This window comes from Dendrobates tinctorius, unplaced genomic scaffold (genome assembly GCF_039654945.1).
Source record: "Dendrobates tinctorius isolate UK_male_01 unplaced genomic scaffold, ASM3965494v1 ptg000069l, whole genome shotgun sequence".
NCBI lineage: Eukaryota > Metazoa > Chordata > Amphibia > Anura > Dendrobatidae > Dendrobates > Dendrobates tinctorius.
Genome location: NW_027361737.1, coordinates 26,743,632 through 26,764,178, shown reverse-complemented (window position 1 = coordinate 26,764,178; position 20,547 = coordinate 26,743,632). Strand labels below are relative to the sequence as shown.

The 20,547-nt window shown below is 44.0% G+C and overlaps 1 protein-coding gene across 3 annotated transcripts in view; it reads left to right on the top strand.

Annotated features, from left to right (window-relative positions):
* The window catches only part of YEATS2 (YEATS domain containing 2), a 112,221-nt gene extending 94,141 nt beyond the window's left edge, over positions 1 to 18,080 (top strand). For all 3 annotated transcript variants that reach the window (XM_073581258.1, XM_073581257.1, XM_073581256.1), the window contains 8 exons: positions 654 to 753; positions 1,194 to 1,267; positions 5,772 to 5,854; positions 6,308 to 6,509; positions 7,827 to 8,050; positions 8,304 to 8,378; positions 8,475 to 8,548; positions 17,776 to 18,080. In XM_073581258.1, coding sequence (XP_073437359.1) covers positions 654 to 753; positions 1,194 to 1,267; positions 5,772 to 5,854; positions 6,308 to 6,509; positions 7,827 to 8,050; positions 8,304 to 8,378; positions 8,475 to 8,548; positions 17,776 to 17,899 — 956 coding nt within the window. In that variant the 3' untranslated portion in view covers positions 17,900 to 18,080. The remainder of the gene's footprint in view (positions 1 to 653; positions 754 to 1,193; positions 1,268 to 5,771; positions 5,855 to 6,307; positions 6,510 to 7,826; positions 8,051 to 8,303; positions 8,379 to 8,474; positions 8,549 to 17,775) is intronic.
* The last annotated feature ends 2,467 nt before the right edge of the window (positions 18,081 to 20,547 follow it).

Here is a 20,547-nt window from a genome sequence, read left to right as displayed (position 1 = left end):
GCTTTATTTATGTTGTGATTTTTGTTATGACTAAAACTATGGCGCAAGTGGCGAATCTGTCACATATCGGAGCCCTGTGGTGCTGGACAAATGTATATTGGGATTTTTTTTGTGTATTGTTTTGATCAGAAGAATATTGATGCTTGTTGCTTGATTCTTCCCTGAAATCTGACGTAGCTGCTGACTGTGCCTTTGAACACCAATATAACCCCGTAGTGTGAATCTTTTTACCCTTTATCATGTTGTGTATCGCGTATCTTAAAGTGGCTGTCCAAGTTACACACAAAGTTGCTAAAATGATGAAACCATATATACTCTCCCACTGTTCCATCAATGCCCTTCTACTGCGCCCTGCCCATGTACCGCAACTAACCTTGGTGGTATACGGCAAGATAGCGCGAAGGCCAGTCAAAATAAACAGTAGTCCTAAAGGAATCGGTAAGGATGCAGTGCTGTAACAGAGGGTATATTGTTTTAACGTTTTGAGTAGTATTGCTGCCAGTCTGCATTTTTTTTTTTGTATAACTTGGACAAACCACTTTAATAACTGTGGGATTTATTTGTTTGCTCTCTTTAATTCCCTATGCTACCTTATAAATGAAGTTAAAATACTTTTTAGTCTCGTTACTAAACTGCAGTTTCTTGTTTTCCAGTAAAATCAGATCCAGACTCCAGTAACACGTTATCGTATCACACTACTGCTACGTCAGTGAAATTAGAAGACAACATGGAATCGGAATCCAGCTCCGTAAAGTAATTATCGTGATGCGCCCTCCTGCTATCATATTTTTCATTTGATTGTGTTCATGTTTGCACTTCGCATGATGCAAAATCTGAGTGTCCATGTTGTCTTCGGTTTACCGCCATAGGTTGAACATACTTAAAAAAAAAAAAAATCCATGTACCCATGACCATTGGTCGTACTCACAGGGGCCGTAAAAAACAAAATGTAAACTTCTCAAATATATTTTTCTTAATAGTTATGCTCTTCCACCACTGCCCGGGTTTTCTGCCACTCCTGCTTTACACGCTCATGACCTGACTGCAAGGACCCATTAATTCTGTGCCATCTGGCCCCATTTTTTTTTTTATTTTGTAAAGCTTTTTTTATTATTGGTTTACAGTACTCACATTTGATTAAACATTTTATAAAGTTTTGCTCTTCAAATCCATGTTTAATACTTTTTTTTCAGGACGGAGCATCTCCAGAATTTCAAGCAACTGCTAACGGCCATGGTAAAGAAGATTCCACTTATAGGGGAAAGAGGTAGGATTTGTCTTTTCCCTTCTATATTGTCTTTTAGTTCCTCTGTGACATTGACACATGTCCTTCAGAGAACATCATCACATTCATTGTGCCCTAGCTATGTAATGGTAAACTACACACAGCCTTCCTTATTACAAAGAGTCAGGCATCGGATCTGACACCTGGCTACTACCTGCCTGGCCGGCGACCTGTCTGGCTTTCCCCTATTTGCGGCTTCCCTTTTGAAAAATTTGTGAATTTGGTAGTATATGTGAACAGTGGACTGTTCATGACACTACAGAATTTCCAGAAGGTTGGGTCTTCGTGTGAAATGGAGAGGGCATATGATTTGTTGCATTCTGTATTGATGATTTATGTTTGGAGGACAGATATCTTAATTTTTTCATAAATCTCCCCAATAGTGATTCTTTTGCTCCAATATAAAGGCCCAAATCAACTGTATCCGTTACTACATCTGAGCCCTTGACAACACACAATATGTAATAATTGCTCCCTCCTGCTGATAGTCCTTCTGTAGCCGAGCAGTCTCTGATTTGTATTCAGAGCACATTGTTTTATTGTCGCTACAAAAGGCCTGGTGTCTTCAGATGTCTGTACATAATGATACTATATTGTCAAATGGTTTATGACCACAAAAGCAATGGCTGCTCCGGGCATGTGAAGAGCGCGACTTTGTGACTGGAGAATGGCGCAGAAAAAGAACTTTGATTGCTCAAATAAATGAGCTTGCACGTGTCCTGTGGGAGGTCCCAGGTCTGTAGGTGATGCATAGACCCTGCTGAAATGGTGAGCCAAGGGAAGTTTAGTATTTTTTAGAGTACTATTGTACAGGGTGGGCCATTTATATGGATTCACCTAAATAAAATGGGAATGGTTGGTGACATCCACTTCCTGTGTGTGACACATTACTATATGGGAGGGGGGAAACTTTTCAAGATGGGTGGTAAGTGACCATGACGGACATTTTGAAGTCTCATCTTTGGGGTCATCTGAAAGCAATTGCCTATGCTGTGAAGATAGGAGATGTGCAGCATCTGAACCAGATACTGGAAGCCTGTGCTAGTATTTCTTCTGCGGTGTTGCTATCAGTGTGTCAAGAGTGGGAGAAGAACATTGACAATCCAACACAATGGGCAGTACTTTGAACACATTTTATAAGTGGTCATTAATCTTGTAAATAACTAATGTAAGAATAAAGTTACATTAAAACCAAGCACACCATTGTTTTTCTTGTAAAATTCTCAATAAGTTTGATGTGACCCTCTTCCCGTTGGAAAAAATAAAGTTGGATCCAAAATGGCCGACTTCAAAATGGCTGCCATGGTCACCACCCATCTTGAAAAGTTTCCCTCCTCCCATATACTAATGTGCCAAAAACAGGAAGTTGATATCACCAGCCATTCCCATTTTATTTAGGTGTATCCATGTAAATGTCCCACCCTGTATCTATGGTGCTGTACATGAGAAGGGGATACATATTAAATATGTATATAAATTAAAATGAACAAGTTCACAAGTACAAACTGATACAGGGATGGAGAGGACCCTGCCCTCACTGGCTTACAATCTAGAGGTTAATGGGGAAGATTCCTTCACATGCAGTGAAATAGAACTGACCTGGGTTAACTACGGTTGCACGTCGCGGCCGCCCTCCCAACCTCCGTACCAATTTCACTGGTTTCTGCATGCAGATACAAGTGAATAATAATGGTGAGTAAGGGAGCCTTTGACGCCGTCTTCTACCATTCAGCCTGTGCAGACAAATTCTTCACCTGTTGTTGATTTGTTCTTTCTGCCTCTCAAAGGTTGCAGTAAGGCTCATCTCACATTTATCCTGCGCTCTGCCCTGAGCGCTTACACTTGGGTTTTCATGTAAATCTCTGAAATACGCAATTTAGACAGAACCCCAAGAGGAAGATTCCCTATAATGAGGCAAATGGAGGCACTGTTTATGCTGTTTAGCCTATGATCCGACAGTGTCCGTCTTTTTAAGTGTTCATAAACGTGCCTTCAGCCACAGTTTTGTGCACTGCTGAAAAGAGACCAAACTGAGTCCAGAGTAACTCTGCTGTCTCATTATAGTGAAAAGATCCCTCAGGGAGTTCATCTGAATCTTGTCACTCGGCAATTTAGATGGAAACCCTGATGTAAGTTCTCAGCAAAGAGCGCAGGATAAATGTGATCCCAAATGTTATGTTATGGATCATACTTTTGGAGGCTGTGGGGCGCTTTCATACTGTGGAGATTGTGTGAGCTAGTACTGTGGAGCTAATCATTATGTTTTTGGGGGTTGCGAGGGATCATACTGTGTTTGGGGTTCTGTTGGGGATTATCATTTTGTGTCTGAAGGACTGGTGGAGGAGTCATCATTTTGTTATTGGGGGAATGTGGGGGATCATACTGTGTTTGAGGGAATTGTGGGTGCCATCATGTTGTGTTGGGGAGCTGTAGCGGTCCTTCATTCCTTCATACTGTGTTTGAGGACTGTGGGGAATCATTCTGTGTGAGGGACCATGGGTTCCATAACTGTGTATAAGGGGTTGTGGTGGCCATCATAATGTCATCATAAGCTATGGATGATCATAATTTGAGGATCTTCATTCTGTATAGGTAGCTGTAAGGGATCATACCGCATGTGTGGGATCATACTTTATAGGGGGGCTGTAGGGGCATCATACTATGTAGTGGGGCTGTGGTGTCCAGTGTACTGAGAGGGGAACTGTGAACCATCATACTGTTTGGGTGTGTGGGAACATCATACTGTTTTGGGGGGAGCACTTGATGAAAGTGCAAGTGCTGAATAATAGATGCAGTATGATTTACTGTTCTTATAAACTATAAAAAAATCAGTAAATTATGGTTGTGATCTGTTCAATAATAAGCAATAAAATGATTATAAAATGTTAATTATAGTATTGAACAGAATCAACATATTGGTCATGTCATCCTCCAAAGTTCAGGTCTCTCATGCGGCCCCGTCGGGAAACTTAATTGCCCACCCGTGAAATAGATGATGACTTCCCACTTGTTTCTCCACTATAGATACTTATGTGAGGGTGATTTCTTAAAGTGAGATCTCAGCGATTGCCTGTCCCTGACCTAATAAATATGAGCCAAGTGCATGCTTACAGAAATTACATCGGACACAGAAGTCAGATATTTTCTCCTCTCTCAGCCAGAGCTGGCACAGAACTGACTTTATTTTTACAGATAAAAGATCATGTAACACAGGAAGAGGGCATCCCACATCTCCTGAGCAACCATGGTGTCAGTCTGTGATTGGTCCAAGTTAGGTCTGCTCTATATATGGTATTCAGTGTAACCACTTTAACATTCCAAGGATTCCTTCCTGGGCATTGTTCCAGGATGGAGACGCCATCTTGTCGCACCACATCTGAACTAGCTTATGTACGGTTAATAATTGATTTCGTTAGCTATTCTCTCCTTCACGCTTATGTCAGGAGCCGATTTTCCAGTGACCACTAGATAATGTTCCACAAACTAGTAAAAGATTATTCTGCACATACGCAGAAATTATATGAAATTTCTGCTTTATTTCTTAATCACAAAAAAACACACTTTTATAAACTCTCAAGATGACATAATAAATATTTTAAAGGGGTTCCAGTCTTCTGATGAAAGTCTGCAGTCACACTTTGTAACTGCAGACTTCTGAAACCTTTCAGTGCGCGCATTGCATGCGTTCAGGATTCTCTGGTGATGTCAGTGAGAGCAGGCGGTCACGTGACTGCAGGTATGCGATTTGCATTCTTCTGGCCACATTCCAACTCAATGTGCTTGCCTTGCTTTATTGACTTTTGAGCAAGAGAATGTTTGTCTAATCGGCACATTCCGGCATGTATGACGAGCTATTGTTTCACAGTTGGAAGACGCGTAGGCGGAAGTTGAAGCAGCATGCCAGCGCTGCACTCTCCTTTCCCACAGCTATTCTCACCATAGATCCAGGTCGTTTTCGGAGGGCGGTGATGTATGTACCTGCAGCACTGACACATGATTACATCCTGTTCCAGGAAGGGCAATAGACGCTGCAGGAAAGCGAGTGCAGCCCCAGCTTCCGGTGATGTCACGTTTGGAACTCCTCTCAAACGAAACGTCACAGGAAGTGAGGTAAAGAAAAAAACACATCTGGGAATCGGACAGGAAGAAATGTAGTGTATTTTGTAATAAAGTTAATTGCAAAAGTGGTTATGATGTAAAGATACATATTTAGAAAGGACATTTTAGGTATTGGATCACCCACTTCAATATTTTCATGTATAAATAGCGAGTTATTAACATTATGTATGCATACAATTTCTATTACAACTTTGGGCTATTGCAAGTTACATACTCCTCCTCTGGTAAGCAATACGTCTCAAAAATACTAAATTATTGTGATCAAGAATTAAGAAGCAATTTAAAATCTGGCGGAAGACTCCTTCTCCAAAGTAGTTCTTTAATTACAAACAATTATTAAAAGGTCTGCTGTGCTTTCTTTCCATAGATGAAGATGGAAGCAACACATTTTGTGCAAGGTCACTGGATCAATATTATAGTTGGAACATTGGAAAAAGGAGAGCGTCCGAGGTATTGTCTCAAGCTATTTTGCTTTTATCACTTAATTTCGTGAAGGTGGACCCTATTATCATTCATTCACATGGAGTCCTTGCAGTACCATACTGTGGACCGGTAGACCGTACTTGCCAAACCAAGGAATTTGTATGTTCCTCTCATGTTTGCATGGGTTTCCTCCCACTCTCCAAAGACATTCTGACAGGGAACGTAGATTGTGAGCCCCAATGGGGACAGTGATGTCTGTAAAGTGTGTAGACATTAATGGTGCTATATATGTAAGTAAAATAAATAAACCACATGGTGCTTTTTATGATGTATTCTCTTGTATGGTGCAGCTGATTTTACAGAAATATTACTCTGTGCTTCATTCGCTATCTGATTAAACATCGGAACATAGAAAAATGAAGTTCAGAAGTGAATTTCTGTCCTCTTATTTATTTCACACATTTATATCCTTGATTTTAGTGGCAACGAGCGATAGCTATGAAAAAAAAGCTACTTGAAATCATAGAAAAACAAGCAAAATTTGGTAATTTTGCCCCACTGAAGACAAAAGAAATTGTGCATTGGTGTCGAAATCATGGTTACACTCCGCCAGACCCTGAGACTGCCACTGATGAAAGGGAATCGTTTGAAGATGTGCTGACTCGTATAGATAATGAGGCAGGCAAGTGGGGCTTTTGTTAGCAGGGGCTGGGTTGTGTGGCTGTACATGTGATGCTAGAGCAGTGCCTGCCCAACTTCTCCATCATATAGAGCAGGGTTCCCCAACTCCAGTCCTCAAGGCCCACGAACAGGTCATGTTTTCAGGATTTCCTTAGTATTGCCCAGGTGATAATTGCATCACCCGTGCAATACAAAGGAAATCCTGAAAACATGACCTGTTGGTGAGCCTTGAGGACTGGAGTTGGGGAATCCTGATATAGAGAATGGTATAACTTGCTTACAAGTGTCGGAGTCCGATGGACAGGTCTGGTCACCTTCTCCTTCACAAGCAGCCTTTGTAGGCAGAGGTCCTGGTCAGTGTCAAGCTTCACTAATAAGTGTAGGTGGTCGACCTCGAAGTACATCTCCGTCAGGAAGTTCATTATGACAGTCTAATAGGAAAGGGTTTTTTTATCTGCCTTTGGGTGCATTCAGACATCCATTAAAATTGGTCAAAGACGGGACAGCGATTCACAGACTGGCCGCAGGCCTACTGACCCGAGCTTGACCGCTTCATAGAAGTATATGGAGCTGCCACGCTCTGGTCAGTAGACCTGTGGCCAGTCAGTGCATTGCGGTCTCATCTGACTAATTTGTGTGGACGTCTGAATGTGCCCTTTCTCTGGGCTCCTCTCGGGTGATTTATGACCTAATGCCACATTTAAGTTGAATGTACAGGGAAATAAAAGAGCATGTAAAAGCCAAAAGGGGCAAAATTTTAAATGAAACCCAATAGTAAAAGTAATTTTTAACCCAAAATGCATGCATTTAAATAAATTAAAAAAAAAAAAAAAATTCACAAAGGTGGCCAACCTTTTTCATTTTCAGTATTCATATATAGCCCCCCCTTTCCCTTAGGAAACTTGAGCCTGCAGTCATTTGATTGCCTTTGTGACGCTTTGCATATCTTCAGTACCTCGGAATAATGGGAATGTACAGATTTGTGACTGCTTCATAGGAGTGCAAAGAGTCGCACATCTGCCACCGTAACCTATTGGCACACTGCAGTCACTTCACAGGGGCAGTAGTGGGTAATTGCACCCGCCGCTCCTGTACCTATTTCATACTCATCCAACACCCATGTGACATATTTAGAAGTTAGAAAACATTTAGCTAAACTTGTACAGTGTGTTATACCAAGTGCAGCGCATGCAGAGACAACACTTCCTTTCTTGGAATCCCTGTGTCATTCGTGCCCCATATGGCCCTGCACTAGGCAGAGAATATAGGTTCATATATCTAGAATTCCAAGTATTTATGCCTGAACTTTACCTTTCAGCTTTACCCTCCTCCTACTCCTCTCCCAGCGCTCTCTGTAGAAAAATGGAGGAACTAGAGAAGGTTCTTCAAAAGGAGAAAGAAGTGGAAGAAGATGTTGATATCCTCAGCACAGAGGTAGAGCACAAACCTCAGATTAAGAAGGAAAAGGAGGAAGGAGAAGATATCAAATTTTACTTGACCCCCAGCCTATCGTGCGAGTTTATAAGGGACACCGCTCAAGAGGTACAGATTTATTGCTGCTGATTTAGGGAATTCAGAAACTGCTGTGATTATTCCCATGTTATACAGCATTTCAGCGAGAAAAAAATGTATAGAAATCACAGTGATGTCTGTTAAAGGGGTTATCTTACTCAAAATGGCTGTATTAGGGCATCATGCTGTTGGAGGCAGGATATATTGTTGATGCTAAACACACTATATCCGTGTATATCCAAGAAACTATTCAGCTGCAAAAGCTTCGTTCTTTTCATTTTAGATTGGGATTTCATTACAACCGGTGGAAGTCCACAAAAACATGTATGCCTCTCCAGTAGAAGAAATGATGTTGAAGGTAATTTTTATTCCAATTTTATGTTATGGTCGTCTTTTATACCTTTTTGGTCATTCTTGAATTTCTTAATTTATTTTTGTTACTTCATTCCCTCAGGCCACTCAGCAGTTTGTCAGCGACTTGCTAAGAGACGCTTTAGCTATGGGCTATCAGATGACCTCTCGCAAAAGGTACATTAGAAAATTTCTACAAACTGTGCCTTATCAACAAAGACATTGTCTTCATACATGACCGCTGTTCAAAAGTCTAAAAATCCCAACACCTTAAATTCCCATACCACCCCCCACAAACCAACCTCCCACCCTGCTTTTCTTGGTGGACGTCACATATATAAACCACAATGTATAACAATACTAACACTACTTATAGAAGAGCTTAAATCAATATCCTAGTATGTAGTTTAGGCTCATTCATTCCAACACTAATAAGTTGATGAACACATCCATCGCTAGCACCTCAGACACTACAGCAGGGAATCTTATCTAATCTACCCATTGTTTTCTGAATTTACCGGTTGCTCCCATTTTAATATGTACCTTTTTCTCCATTAGGATTGTATTATTTTAGCACTGAACTACTTCATCTATTGAGGGAGGACTACTTGCCAACCAGTGTTTGGTGATGGTCTTCCTGGTGTGATATAGTACTTTGGCTATAGCCAGGAGAGTTGGAGAAGAATCTCCACTATCTCCCACGAGACACAAGACACAGGTCGTGGAGCTGAGGAGAACCTGAATGTTAAGAACCTCCATAATTAGTCTGCCCACATTCTTCTACAGCCCACCCAGTTGAGAACATGACCAAAACATGTGGAGCAAATCCACTTCTTCCCTGCAATAGGGGCCGCGATTGCCCATTCTGACCCATCCTAAATAATGCATAGACTATTGATTTAAAAACAGTTGTGATCTCCTCCTATTAATCGATACCTGTCTTGTAGATTCCAAGATATCCCATTCTTTCATGGAAATACGACCCACATCTCACACCTTGTTTTGACTACAGCCATAGGAACATCAAGGATTCTTGTTAACAGAGCGCTATATAACAAGGCGATAATACCTTTAGTTGTTTTACCCCGCACCACATTGTCTAAGATCCCATTATCTGAGATGGAGAAGTCAGAAATGGTCTTTTTGGCTCTTACAGCTTATCTTGGTTGTAGATATCTGCAGAGTTCAGAATTACCCACGTTAAATTCCTGTTTTAGGTGGTCAAAGGAACAGAAGTGACATCTAAAAACCATTAATACACATGCCTCCCTCCCTGAATATTCCACTCCCCAAACCCTCCAGAAGTTGCTTTTCCCTCAAACAAGGGTTATTCCAAATAGGAGTATATTTCAAGCAATCCCTCCTTCTTTATGGTCTCTGAGTCCTGTAACTTTGTCCCTTCCCTCCTTAGGCCAAACCACAATTTTTGCCTCATTATTGCCTCTGAGGAGGTAATTTGTATGTTATTTTCCCAGAGGAGCATTGCACGGCAAATAAGCCTCCTTATCTTGACAGGCCAGAGCTGGTATGTCACTCTGCACAAGGAGAAACCTTACCCCTTAGACATCTAGCCAAATCAGTTCTTATACTTTGCACTGACGAGAGCCAATAGCTCGAAACACCGTGTCTGCAAATTGAGATTCTGATTTGGCTTTTATCCTAAGTCCTATTACAAGACTCGTTAAAGGGTTGATTGTGACTTGTAGGATCGCTACTACCAACAGGTGGCGCTATAGAGTTCAAGTCATCTTCCTCTCTGAGAGGCAATTTGCATATTGCCTCATACATAGACTTTGGCAGCTCTGTACAAGAAATCATTAATCCTTTCCTAGTAATGCTGCTTTAATTCCCCCTTGAACAGGTTATATATTTCTATTGGGAGACCATCTGACCCTTTGTCATTAGGCATTTTCCCGATTGCTTCTTGAATTTCCTCTACTGTGATCGGCATATCAAAAAAAAAATCCTTAGACAAGGGAGGCAAATCCCAGTTAAATGTTCCACTAACTGCTCTTGAGTGTATTTAACCCTGAATGAATAAAGGCCCGAATAAAAGCCATGTAAAATCTGTAATATTTTACTGCTTTGAGAACGGACATTCCCCTTATTGCCTCTCAACTTATATATAAATGCATTATCTCGTTGAGCCTGTGCGGCTAAGTTGTTTTCCCATATTCGTAAAGCTGTTTTTTGGAAGCTACTCTTTTTATCCACCTGTTTCCCATTGGAAAGCTCACAGTTGCTGCTAGGCCTCCTTCCACTCCTCCCAATTTTCTGAGTATATGGAGCTTCTTTCACTTGCACCCTAAGTCCTCTCCCTTCTTTCGCAATTTATCCTTCACCATCTTTTTTTCTCTTATTAGGATCCCCCCTCAGGAACGCCTTTTTGGCGTCATAAGCTATAATACTACATACTGAGCCTACAGTATGCTTAAAAAATTCTTACTGTTTCCCATTGACGTTATCATTGTTAATAAGTTTAAGCCAGAATGTGTTAAGTTTCAATCTCAAAGAAAATCTTGTCAAGAATAGGTCCACCTGTACCTGAAATAGGAGGGGAGAGTGATCTGATATCTGGAATATTCAATGTTGCTTAGAAAGTGTGCCATAAGGGAATTTGGACAACCATATCACTTTGTGAGAGGGACTGGTATGTTGCTAAAGCACAAGGGAAAACCTTTAAATTGGGAACCCTCCAAATATCTATCAGACGCAATTCATTAATCAGGCAACGAAAGGGAGATTCATTCCCTGACGGACACCTATTAGAAGGATTACACGTATTGAACTCACCCATAATTATATATCGTCACTCTGCAAACTAGTATTTTAAGTGAAACATTAGAGTATGAAGGGGGTACATATACCACAACAAAGGTGCATTCAAAGTGGAATATTGTGCATTGAACTCCGAAAAACCTGCCCTCATCACCTCTAAGGCTACTTTCACACATCCGTTTTTTTAAATCCGGCACGATGCGGCGAAAATTGTGAAATCCAGAATTGGATCTGGTTTTTTCACATAGAATGTAATGATCGCCGCATCGTGCCGGATGGACATGCGGCGCCTCTGGGTTTTGCCGGATACGGCAAACATGCGCCATCTGGCGTCTGCAAAAAATGTTGGCTGCAACTTTTTTTTGCAGCGCCGGACCGGCTTTTTCAACAGCGCATGCCCAGGCACTGAGAGTTTTAACCCCACAAGTGCCCAGCGCGCATCTCTCTCTCCCCCTCCCCTTCTCTCTCTCTCTCTCTCTCTCTTTCCATACCTTTCTTTGGCTGGCTCTCTCGTCCCCCGCTGTCTCTCTGGCTGCTCTCTCATCCCCCGCTGTCTCTCTGGCTGCTCTCTCGTCCCCCGCTCTCTTTGGCTGCTCTCTCGTCCCCCGCTGTCTCTATGGCTGCTCTCTCGCCTCCCGATCTCTCTCCGGCTGGCTCTCTCGACCCCCGATGCTGCGGCTCCTTTAAATGTCCTCCAAGCCGCATCAGGCGCCGCATGTACATCCGGTGCCGCACGCCGCCGGACCCCTGACACCGGATGTGTGAAGGAGGCCTAAAGGAAGCTTTGCTTTTAAAGGGGATACTATTATCTACTGAAAGGCTGACTCGTTTGGCATAGTTGGAGTACACAGAGTGGAAGCTAAATCCCAACCAGGACTTATTTAGCATCCTAGTGGATTCCATGGTCATGTGCGTTTCGTAAAATTGCTTGCCTTTTGGAGCTGTCTTTGCGGACACGAATATTCCATGATATGAACATCACTGTTAGACCCATATTTTGAGGACAGAGAGAACTTTTAGAATCCCATACAGTATACTATATTTCAGAATTATTTTCCTTACCAAGAACCAATAACTGATACATGTGCTTACCAAGAGAAACCCCATTTCCGTGTCCCCGCCCTAAACCCAATCCCTATCACTGACCAACATAAACCTACCCTTAAAGATAAGGGATGGGGTCCAGAAACATAGAGCCATCTGTTATGATTTCTTTCTGTAAGAACACAAGGAACTACTTTACAGTTGTAAGTCACTCCAGAGCAGAACCCTCTCCTCTACTGCAAAAAAAGAAACCTGCTCAAAACCTAGGCCACGGAACTAACACAAATGCTTGGGCTGTCCATGTAACCCGGGTTCCAGGCCGAATGTCTCCATAAACCTAAGTCTGCAGGCAAAATACATAGGATTCCTTCCTCCAAAAGCCTCTCCTCTTCACTCTCTTTCACCTCTCATTTCCTGTTGGATCTGTTGCTCATGATTGTTCAACCATCTGAGGGCATCCTTATTCTCAAAAAATGTGGTGGTATCAAGGGCAACCACTCTCAGCTTGGCAGGGTAAATAATAGATTATTGTAGGCCCAATTCTCTAATTCTCGTTTTGATGTCCAGTAACATGGATAGCAACTGAAAAGTGCCGGAAGAATGAGACTTTCTGCCCACCAAGCCTGATAGAACTATGTCCCAATCTTTTATAATGTAGGATTTTAATCAGAACTGGCAGAGGAGGTCTACTCACTGGTCCTGGCCTTCTAGGGATCCTATGAGCTCTTTGTACTGCAAGTAAATGGGTTAGGACTTCTTTGCCAAAAGTGTCAAGGAGCCATTTTTCAAAGAAGCTGTTCGGGTCCCTCCCCTCCACCTTCTCTGGAACCCCCACTTTTCTGATATTGTCTGGCAATTTTCTAGGTCTTCCTACCTTTGCCAACAGGTCTGCCATCGCTTGTGCATGACTTTGGATATCACTACAGACAGGGAGAAGGGCATTCTCCAGCTTGCTTACTCTGCCCTTGACAGCCACGGTGCGCTCCGCCTACTTCTACTGTGAGTGTATCAAGAGTGGTATTATACTTATTGACTGCATGAAGAACATTCAGTAAAGATAGAGAGTCTCCCAAGGCTGTCTTTGCAGAGGCACCCATTTTATTTTTCCCAGCCTCTGGTGACCCCCATGAAGTGGAGGCCATTTCCATCCTCTTCCTCCTCCATATTTAAGCCGGCATATTGGAACCCTGTTGGTGACTTAGTTGAGGAACCCTGCATGCTCCACTCCAGATTTTGACTCCTTGATGTTGTATTTTGCGCCTATTCCCTGCAAAAGCGAGTATGACTGCTCTAGGACCCGGGAACGTCACCTTTCCCGCCCGCACAGAAGACTGGAGAGCTTAGTATGCCGCTGCCGATTCAGAGACCGCAAGTGCTTCGGATCTCCTGGACACTCAGTAATGCGGATATTTGGTGGCGGAGTGACTTCTTGCGCATCACCACTAGGTCCTTGTCCTAAGATGGCTTCTGTCTTCGCCTCAGCAAGCGGTGAGCTGGAAGTTTTCAGCTGGCACCAAGACGGTCATCTTGCCCCATGCGCCGTTTCCCGGCTGATTATTGCAAATTTGCCTCCAGTATTAGCTGATAACGTGCTGCATCCATCTTTCCTTCAACTTTGACCAAGTATGCTGTGCCTTTGTAGCTCACACATCCCCAAAACATCAGCAATCCACCTCCGTGCTTTACAGCAGGAATGGTGTTCCTTTCATCATAGGCCTTGTTGACGTCTCTCCAAATGTAATGTTTATGGTTGTGGCCAAAAAGTTCAATTTTGGTCTTTGTCACTCCAAATTACCTTGTTAAAGAAGTTTTGAGGCTTGTCTTTGTGCTATTTTGCATATTGTAGGCGAGATTGTGGCATTTGTTCAGTAATGGCTTTCTTCTGGCAACTCGACCATGCTGCCCATTTTTCTTCAAGTGCCTCATTGTGCATCTTGAAATGGCCATACCGCTAGTTTACAGAGAGTCCAGTATTTCAGCTGATGTTGTTTGTGGGTTTTTCTTTGCATTCCGAACAATTTTCCTGGCAGTTGTATACGACATTTTTGTTGGTCTACCTGACCGTGGTTTAGCTTTTACGGAGCCCCTGATTTTCCATTTGTTAATCACAGTTTGAACGCTGCTGACTAGCATTATCAATTCCTTGGATATCTTTTTGTATCCCTTTCCTGTTTTATACAGTTCAACTACCTTTTCCGGAAGATCCGTTGACAGTTCTTTTGCTTTCCTCATGACTCACAATCCAGAAACGTCAGTTGCTGTATGAAAGATGCAAGAGTCTGTCTGGATCCCAGAAACTCACTCCGCTTTTATGCACACACACTGATTAGAAGCAAACAGGTCACAGGAGAGGATGTTACCTTCAGTAGCCATTCAAACCCATTTGTGTCAACTTCTGTGCATGTTATCAGTCCAAAATCACCAGGGTATGTGAACTTTTGATCAGGGTCATTTGGATGATTTGGGTTGTCATTATGATTTTAAAAAAAGAAAACACAGTAGTTTGACAATAAATGGCTTCACCCAACCACTAACCATGAGTGGGAAAAAAGGCTTTGGTGTTATCATTCATATTCTCCGGAAAAAAAAAGCAGAGAAAGCTAAAATTGTGGCGGGGTATGTAAACGTATGAGCACAACTGTATATGGCATTAAAAACAGCAAAGCTGCAGCCCAAAAACACCAAGGTTACTTACCGGTAGCCGGTGCCCATGACGGCACACCTGAGGGGATCCGCCCAGTCAGGACAGGAACCCTACTGAAGATAAAAGGGCGGTACCTCTCCCTCGCTTCAGTTGGTTTACAGAGCATGAGAGGCCCCCCAGGTTAGTACACATGGTAAAAACTCTCACCACATTATATTTAACAAAGCAAGCACCCAAACTATAGTGCACACCAAAGGAGTGATAAGTGGGGGAAAATACAGGTGCCGTCATGGGCTCCGGTAAACCGCCTACCGGTAAGTAACCTTGGTGGTCTCCCATGACGGCACACCTGAGAGACTTTTGTAGAATAAGACACCTTAGGGAGGGACCACCACTTGTAGCACTCTTCTACCAAAGGATAGGTCAGTAGAGGAAGATAGATCAAGTCGGTAGTGCTTAAAAAAGGTCGAAGGTGAGGACCAAGTAGCGGCTTTACAAATCTGCTCAATCGATACCTGAGCCTTCACTGCCCAGGAGGTAGCCACGGCTCTGGTGGAGTGAGCCTTGATGCCTTCTGGAACCGGAGCGCCACTTGCAGAGTAGGATAACATAATGGCCTCCCTGATCCATCTGACAATGGTACTCTTAGCTACCCCGTACCCTTTCCTACTACCCTGAAAGGCTACAAACAGGGACTGATCTTTCCTCCACTGACTAGTTATTGACATATATTGTAATATGGCCCTCCTTACATCCAGTGTATGGAACTTTTGCTCCCCCCCCCGGGTTTCTAGGATTATTACAGAATGATGGCAAGGAGATCTCCTGAGTCCATGAAACTTTTGGACCACCTTGGGGAGGTAAGCCGGGTCTGGTCTTAGAATCACTCAGTCATCCAAGATCTGCGTATATGGAGGTTATATAGATAGAGCTTGTAGGTCGCTCACTCTACGGGCCGATGTTAAGGCTACCAGTAATACAGTTTTAAGTGTGAATAGTTTTGGTGACAGCTCTTGCAGTGGTTCAAAGGGATCTTTGGTTAAAGCCTCTAAGACTAGATTCAGGTCCCAGGGTGGTATCTTTGGGATAATGACCGGCCTTGACCTACCACAGGACTTTATGAACCGGGACACCCACCTATTGGATGCTAGGTTGCAGTTTTATAGGGCCCCCAGAGCTGAGACTTGGACTTTTAGGGTGTTAGTGGCTAACCCGAGTTGCAGCCCCGACTGTAGGAATTCTAGGATAGGTCCCACTGGAGCATCCCCTAAAGGTTCCCCCCAGGAATTCTAGGAACTTTTTCCACTTTCTAACATAGATTTGAGATGTTATAGGTTTCCTACTCTTCAACAGGGTGGAGACTAACCCTGGTGAGAATCCCTGGCGACTGACAGAAGTTCCCACTGCAGTTGTCTTAAGTGGTACAGTGCCCACGCTACCGCGGGTATGCATGATGTCAATGAGCCTAAAAGGGACATTGCGTTCCTCAGTGTCATAGCTGGCCTTTGTATTGCTGTGCGAGCTAGGCCCCTTATCTTGGTCACTTTGTTCTCTGGTAGGAGGCAGCGCTGTCGCTCGGAGTCCAGTATTAACCCTAGGAAGGTTTGCACCTTTACTGGTGTTAATCTTTACTTGGGGACGTTTACTATCCATCCTAGCCCTATTAAAGTTGATATCACTTCCTTCATTTGCGCGTGACGTCAGAGGGGTGCGACCCGGAAGCGGACGCCCCTCCTGGAGCTCCTGGACATCGGCAGAGGGGGGAGGGTGGCGCAGCAGCCACGGAAGAGCCCCTGGACCCCTGACCGTGCTGCGATGACGCCCGCTCGGACGCTGAGCCCCCGGGGGACCCGCGGACGGCGCTTGCACCCGGGGGCTCAGCGTGGGCAGGTACTGACATCTTGACACACAGTCTTCAGCACACGGGTCCCTGTCAGGACAGGAAACCCAACTGAAGCGAGGGAGAGGTACTGCCTTTTTATCTTCAGTAGGGTTCCTGTCCTGACTGGGCGGATCCCCTCTCAGGTGTGCCATCATGGGAGACGGGAAAACATTAGTAAACAATCAGAGAAAACCCCACTCGTGATTTCTGGAAGCATCTTCTTACTCAAAAACAATGTAGGTACGCCATCTTATCAAAGACCCCATGTGCATTTATCCTAATTATATGGACATCATAAAGAGATGCCCATTTTCATTCATGCAAACTCCAGTCAGGTCCCAGATATGTCTCATCTGTAGAGTAAATGTCTAGCTGATCGCTTTCACTGGGTAAATTTAACGTTTTGTCTTTGGTTTGAAGAAGACAAGCCTGTGGCTATGGCTGCTACAGCTTAACTTTGAACGTAGCTCATTGTCAAGGTGTTGTCCATGAAAGGACATTTATCACCTATATGATACAACATCTAAGCAAAGGATTGATTGGTGGGAACTTCACAATCACTAAAACTTCACCACAAATTACTTTCTTTTGCATAACCACGGTGAGTAGAAGTGTGAGTGGTGCTTAGTAAGTAGTCACTGGCTCTCTATTTAATTGTTTTGGGGCTAGCAGACAGTCAGGATATGTCCCACACTGCCTCCACGCTGTGACCTCTGTTTCTGCGCTGTACCTCCCTGACATCGTGCTTTACCATGCGATCCCCACTAGTCGTTAGACTTTATAGCAGCACCGCACATGGCTGACCACCACTCTAGTCAATCTCCTCATTACTGTCGTTATGCAGGCGGACGGAGGAGGGCTCATTATTCCATTTTAGTGATCACTTGTCTTCCAGCAATCAGACGTTTATCTACAGATGATAAATGTTCTTTGTGGTAAACTCCGTCAGTCTATCTCTAAGCAATAATCGTGTACTGTTAAAATTAATTTTCTTCATTGTCTCGTGTCATTTGTCGATTGTGCTAATTGTTATTTTTTTGTTCTTGTCCTGAACAGAGCACCAAGAGAAATCAGCGTTGCCAATATTCATCAAGCAATTTGCAATATTCCTTTATTTGACTTCCTCACAAACCGTCACTTGGGGGCTTTTCATGCGGACGATGCATTGCCATTGAAATAGAGAATCACACAGTAACAAGCAATATTTTTCTATGGTAGAGGTATATGTTCCTATTTTTCGGTTTTGTGCTGTTGTGTTGCACAACATAACTGTGTACAACTCCTGTTTACATATGTATATATCTGAGCGCATCTAATCAAGAGGTAAAATAACGAATAAACTCCCTTCTCTGGTTTCATGACTACTGTTTGCTCTGATTGTGGTTTCCTCTGAGTGTCCTATGTAGACGTTTTCAGGGTATGTCATGGGTGTCTCTGAAACTATATCATTATGTGTAGGAGTCGCCCATGTAAGTATTTTGGAAAAACTAAAACAGTTAAAGCACCACTCTAGCGTTTCTTTTTATTTTTTCTCTGGAGTGGCGCCACTAATCTGAGTTTTCTGCACGTAGTCTAATACTTGCCAGGCGTCGCCATATTCTGTTATCGGCACTGTGACGAACAGCCCACCGCCGTTCGTCCACTTACGGAGGCGACTAACGGGGGTCCCGCTGCCACCAAAACGCGACGGACAGCGGACCCTGTGTCACCACTATGTCACAGTCCCACCACTGACACGGGTGTATCAGCGGACGGAGGGACGAGACACAATGCCGGCACACGGCTATCACAGGCACCGTTGGGGCTTATCTTAGTTATCCCACCACTGGCACCATGTGACAAAAATATCCAGCAAGCTAATCTCGCTCTACAATTTGCCGCAGGGGGAGTTTAATTTGGATGCCTCACCACTGCTATCAATCTTCCAAGTACTGCGGGGATTTATGTATATCCCACTTTCTCAGTTCCACTTTGGAACTCGCAGCTCTCCGGCGCCCCCCTTACCCTCAGGTCAGTCAGGGAACTGCACCTAGGATAATTGGTCGCCGGACGGGCTGCCTGTTGTGAACCGGCAATCAGGCTTCTGCAGAAAGGGAATTATTAATGCTGTGGCCGCAGCCCATCATTCAGCAATATAAGACCCTTCTAGACTGCCAGCAAGCCGCAATAGCCATACACAACGTGCTGCCACCAGTCACGGTTACTTAATTCACAGTGTTAAATTAAGAGGGTCCGTGGCAAACCCCTTGAATTAGTAGCGATTATCTAACAAAGGCGTATAGTTTGATTCTTAGAGCATGGAGACAGATCTAAATAATTTCATTTATTTTCCGAAAGAGGACAGTGATTACAGATAAAAGTTGCTATAAAATTGAGACATAAAATATGTACAGTACAGGTATAAAATAAAAGTGGAGAAAACAAAGAGATTACACTCACAGTTCCATATTGTTGTTAGGCATCCCATGTGGTTTTAAGGGGGGTGGAGGCGGAGCTGCACTTCTCCGCTCATCTGAGTTCTTGTCAGCCCGGACCCTGCAGCTTTTCTGAGCTGGTTTTGTCCAGGAAATGCTTTATAGACTTGCTATGTGACATCACGGAGAGATGCATGCTGGGTTAATCCCACCTCTCCCTTTTGGATTTAGAATTACACTAGAAAACTTATACTAATCATAACTCCGTGGGGGCAGCCCGCACAGACACATATAGGGCATCATTGGTTGTGATTTGTTGAGTACAATAATTCAAGACCAAATATGCAGTAGTTCTGATACACCGTTTAGCTGGAACACATATCTCAGGTTCTGAAAGGATTAGGCTTCGCAAGAACCACGGCAGCGACGCTGTGACCGCCCGGATTACAAAAATGTGATTTTCATATCTCTAGGGTATTTGGTTCTTATGGTATAGTCTCTCATAGTTTTATTCGTTTCAAACAAAGAAGTTTTTCCCGCTCTGAAGAGGAGAGAAGGAAACAAATGGTTGTAACAGCAGGGGGGTCTCCTATTACTAGTGCGAACACAGGCTGTAGAGGAGGGGGGGTGGCACTGCTCTGTGTGTGTGTGAAGGGAGGAGGGATGAAGCTGCAGAGCTAGCAGCCTGGATTGTCATATCTGCCGGATCTTTCTGGAAAGTTACAACAGAAAACATCATATTTTGTGGACAAAACCCCATACCTCACAGACATTGTACATCACACCTCCCCCCTTAAGAGGGCGCTAAGGAGGCATTACCTCTCGGTAATCGGCCATGCGCACCTCAGCGGGTTCGCCCCGGCGGGACAACCCATCGGCATTGCCGTTTTCACTGCCCTTCCTGTGTTTTACAGTGAAGTCGTACTGTTGAAGGGCAAGGCTCCAGCGGAGCAACCTTCCATTGGTTCCGGACACTGTGTGCAACCAGCTCAGAGGGTTGTGGTCAGTTACCACCGTGAAGGCGCGCCCGTACAGGTAGGGCTGCAAACGTTGCAGTGCCCACACCATGGCCAGACACTCCTTCTCGATGGTCGAGTATGCCACTTCCCTCGGCAAAAGTTTCCAGCTCAGGTACAACACGGGGTGTTCTTGGTCCCCCGAGTCGACCTGGCTAAGCACAGCACCGAGGCCAAACTCGCTGGCGTCGGTCTGTACCAGAAACGGGCGACTGCTGTCGACTGCTCTCAACACTGGAGAGTTGCACAGGGCTGCTTTCAAAGCTTGGAAAGCCACCTCACAGTCATCTGTCCAGTTGACTGTTTGGGGTAGCCTCTGCTTGGTGAGGTCAGTCAAGGGTTTGGCAAGGGCACTATAGTCCTGTACGAACCGCCTATAGTACCCTGCAGTGCCCAAG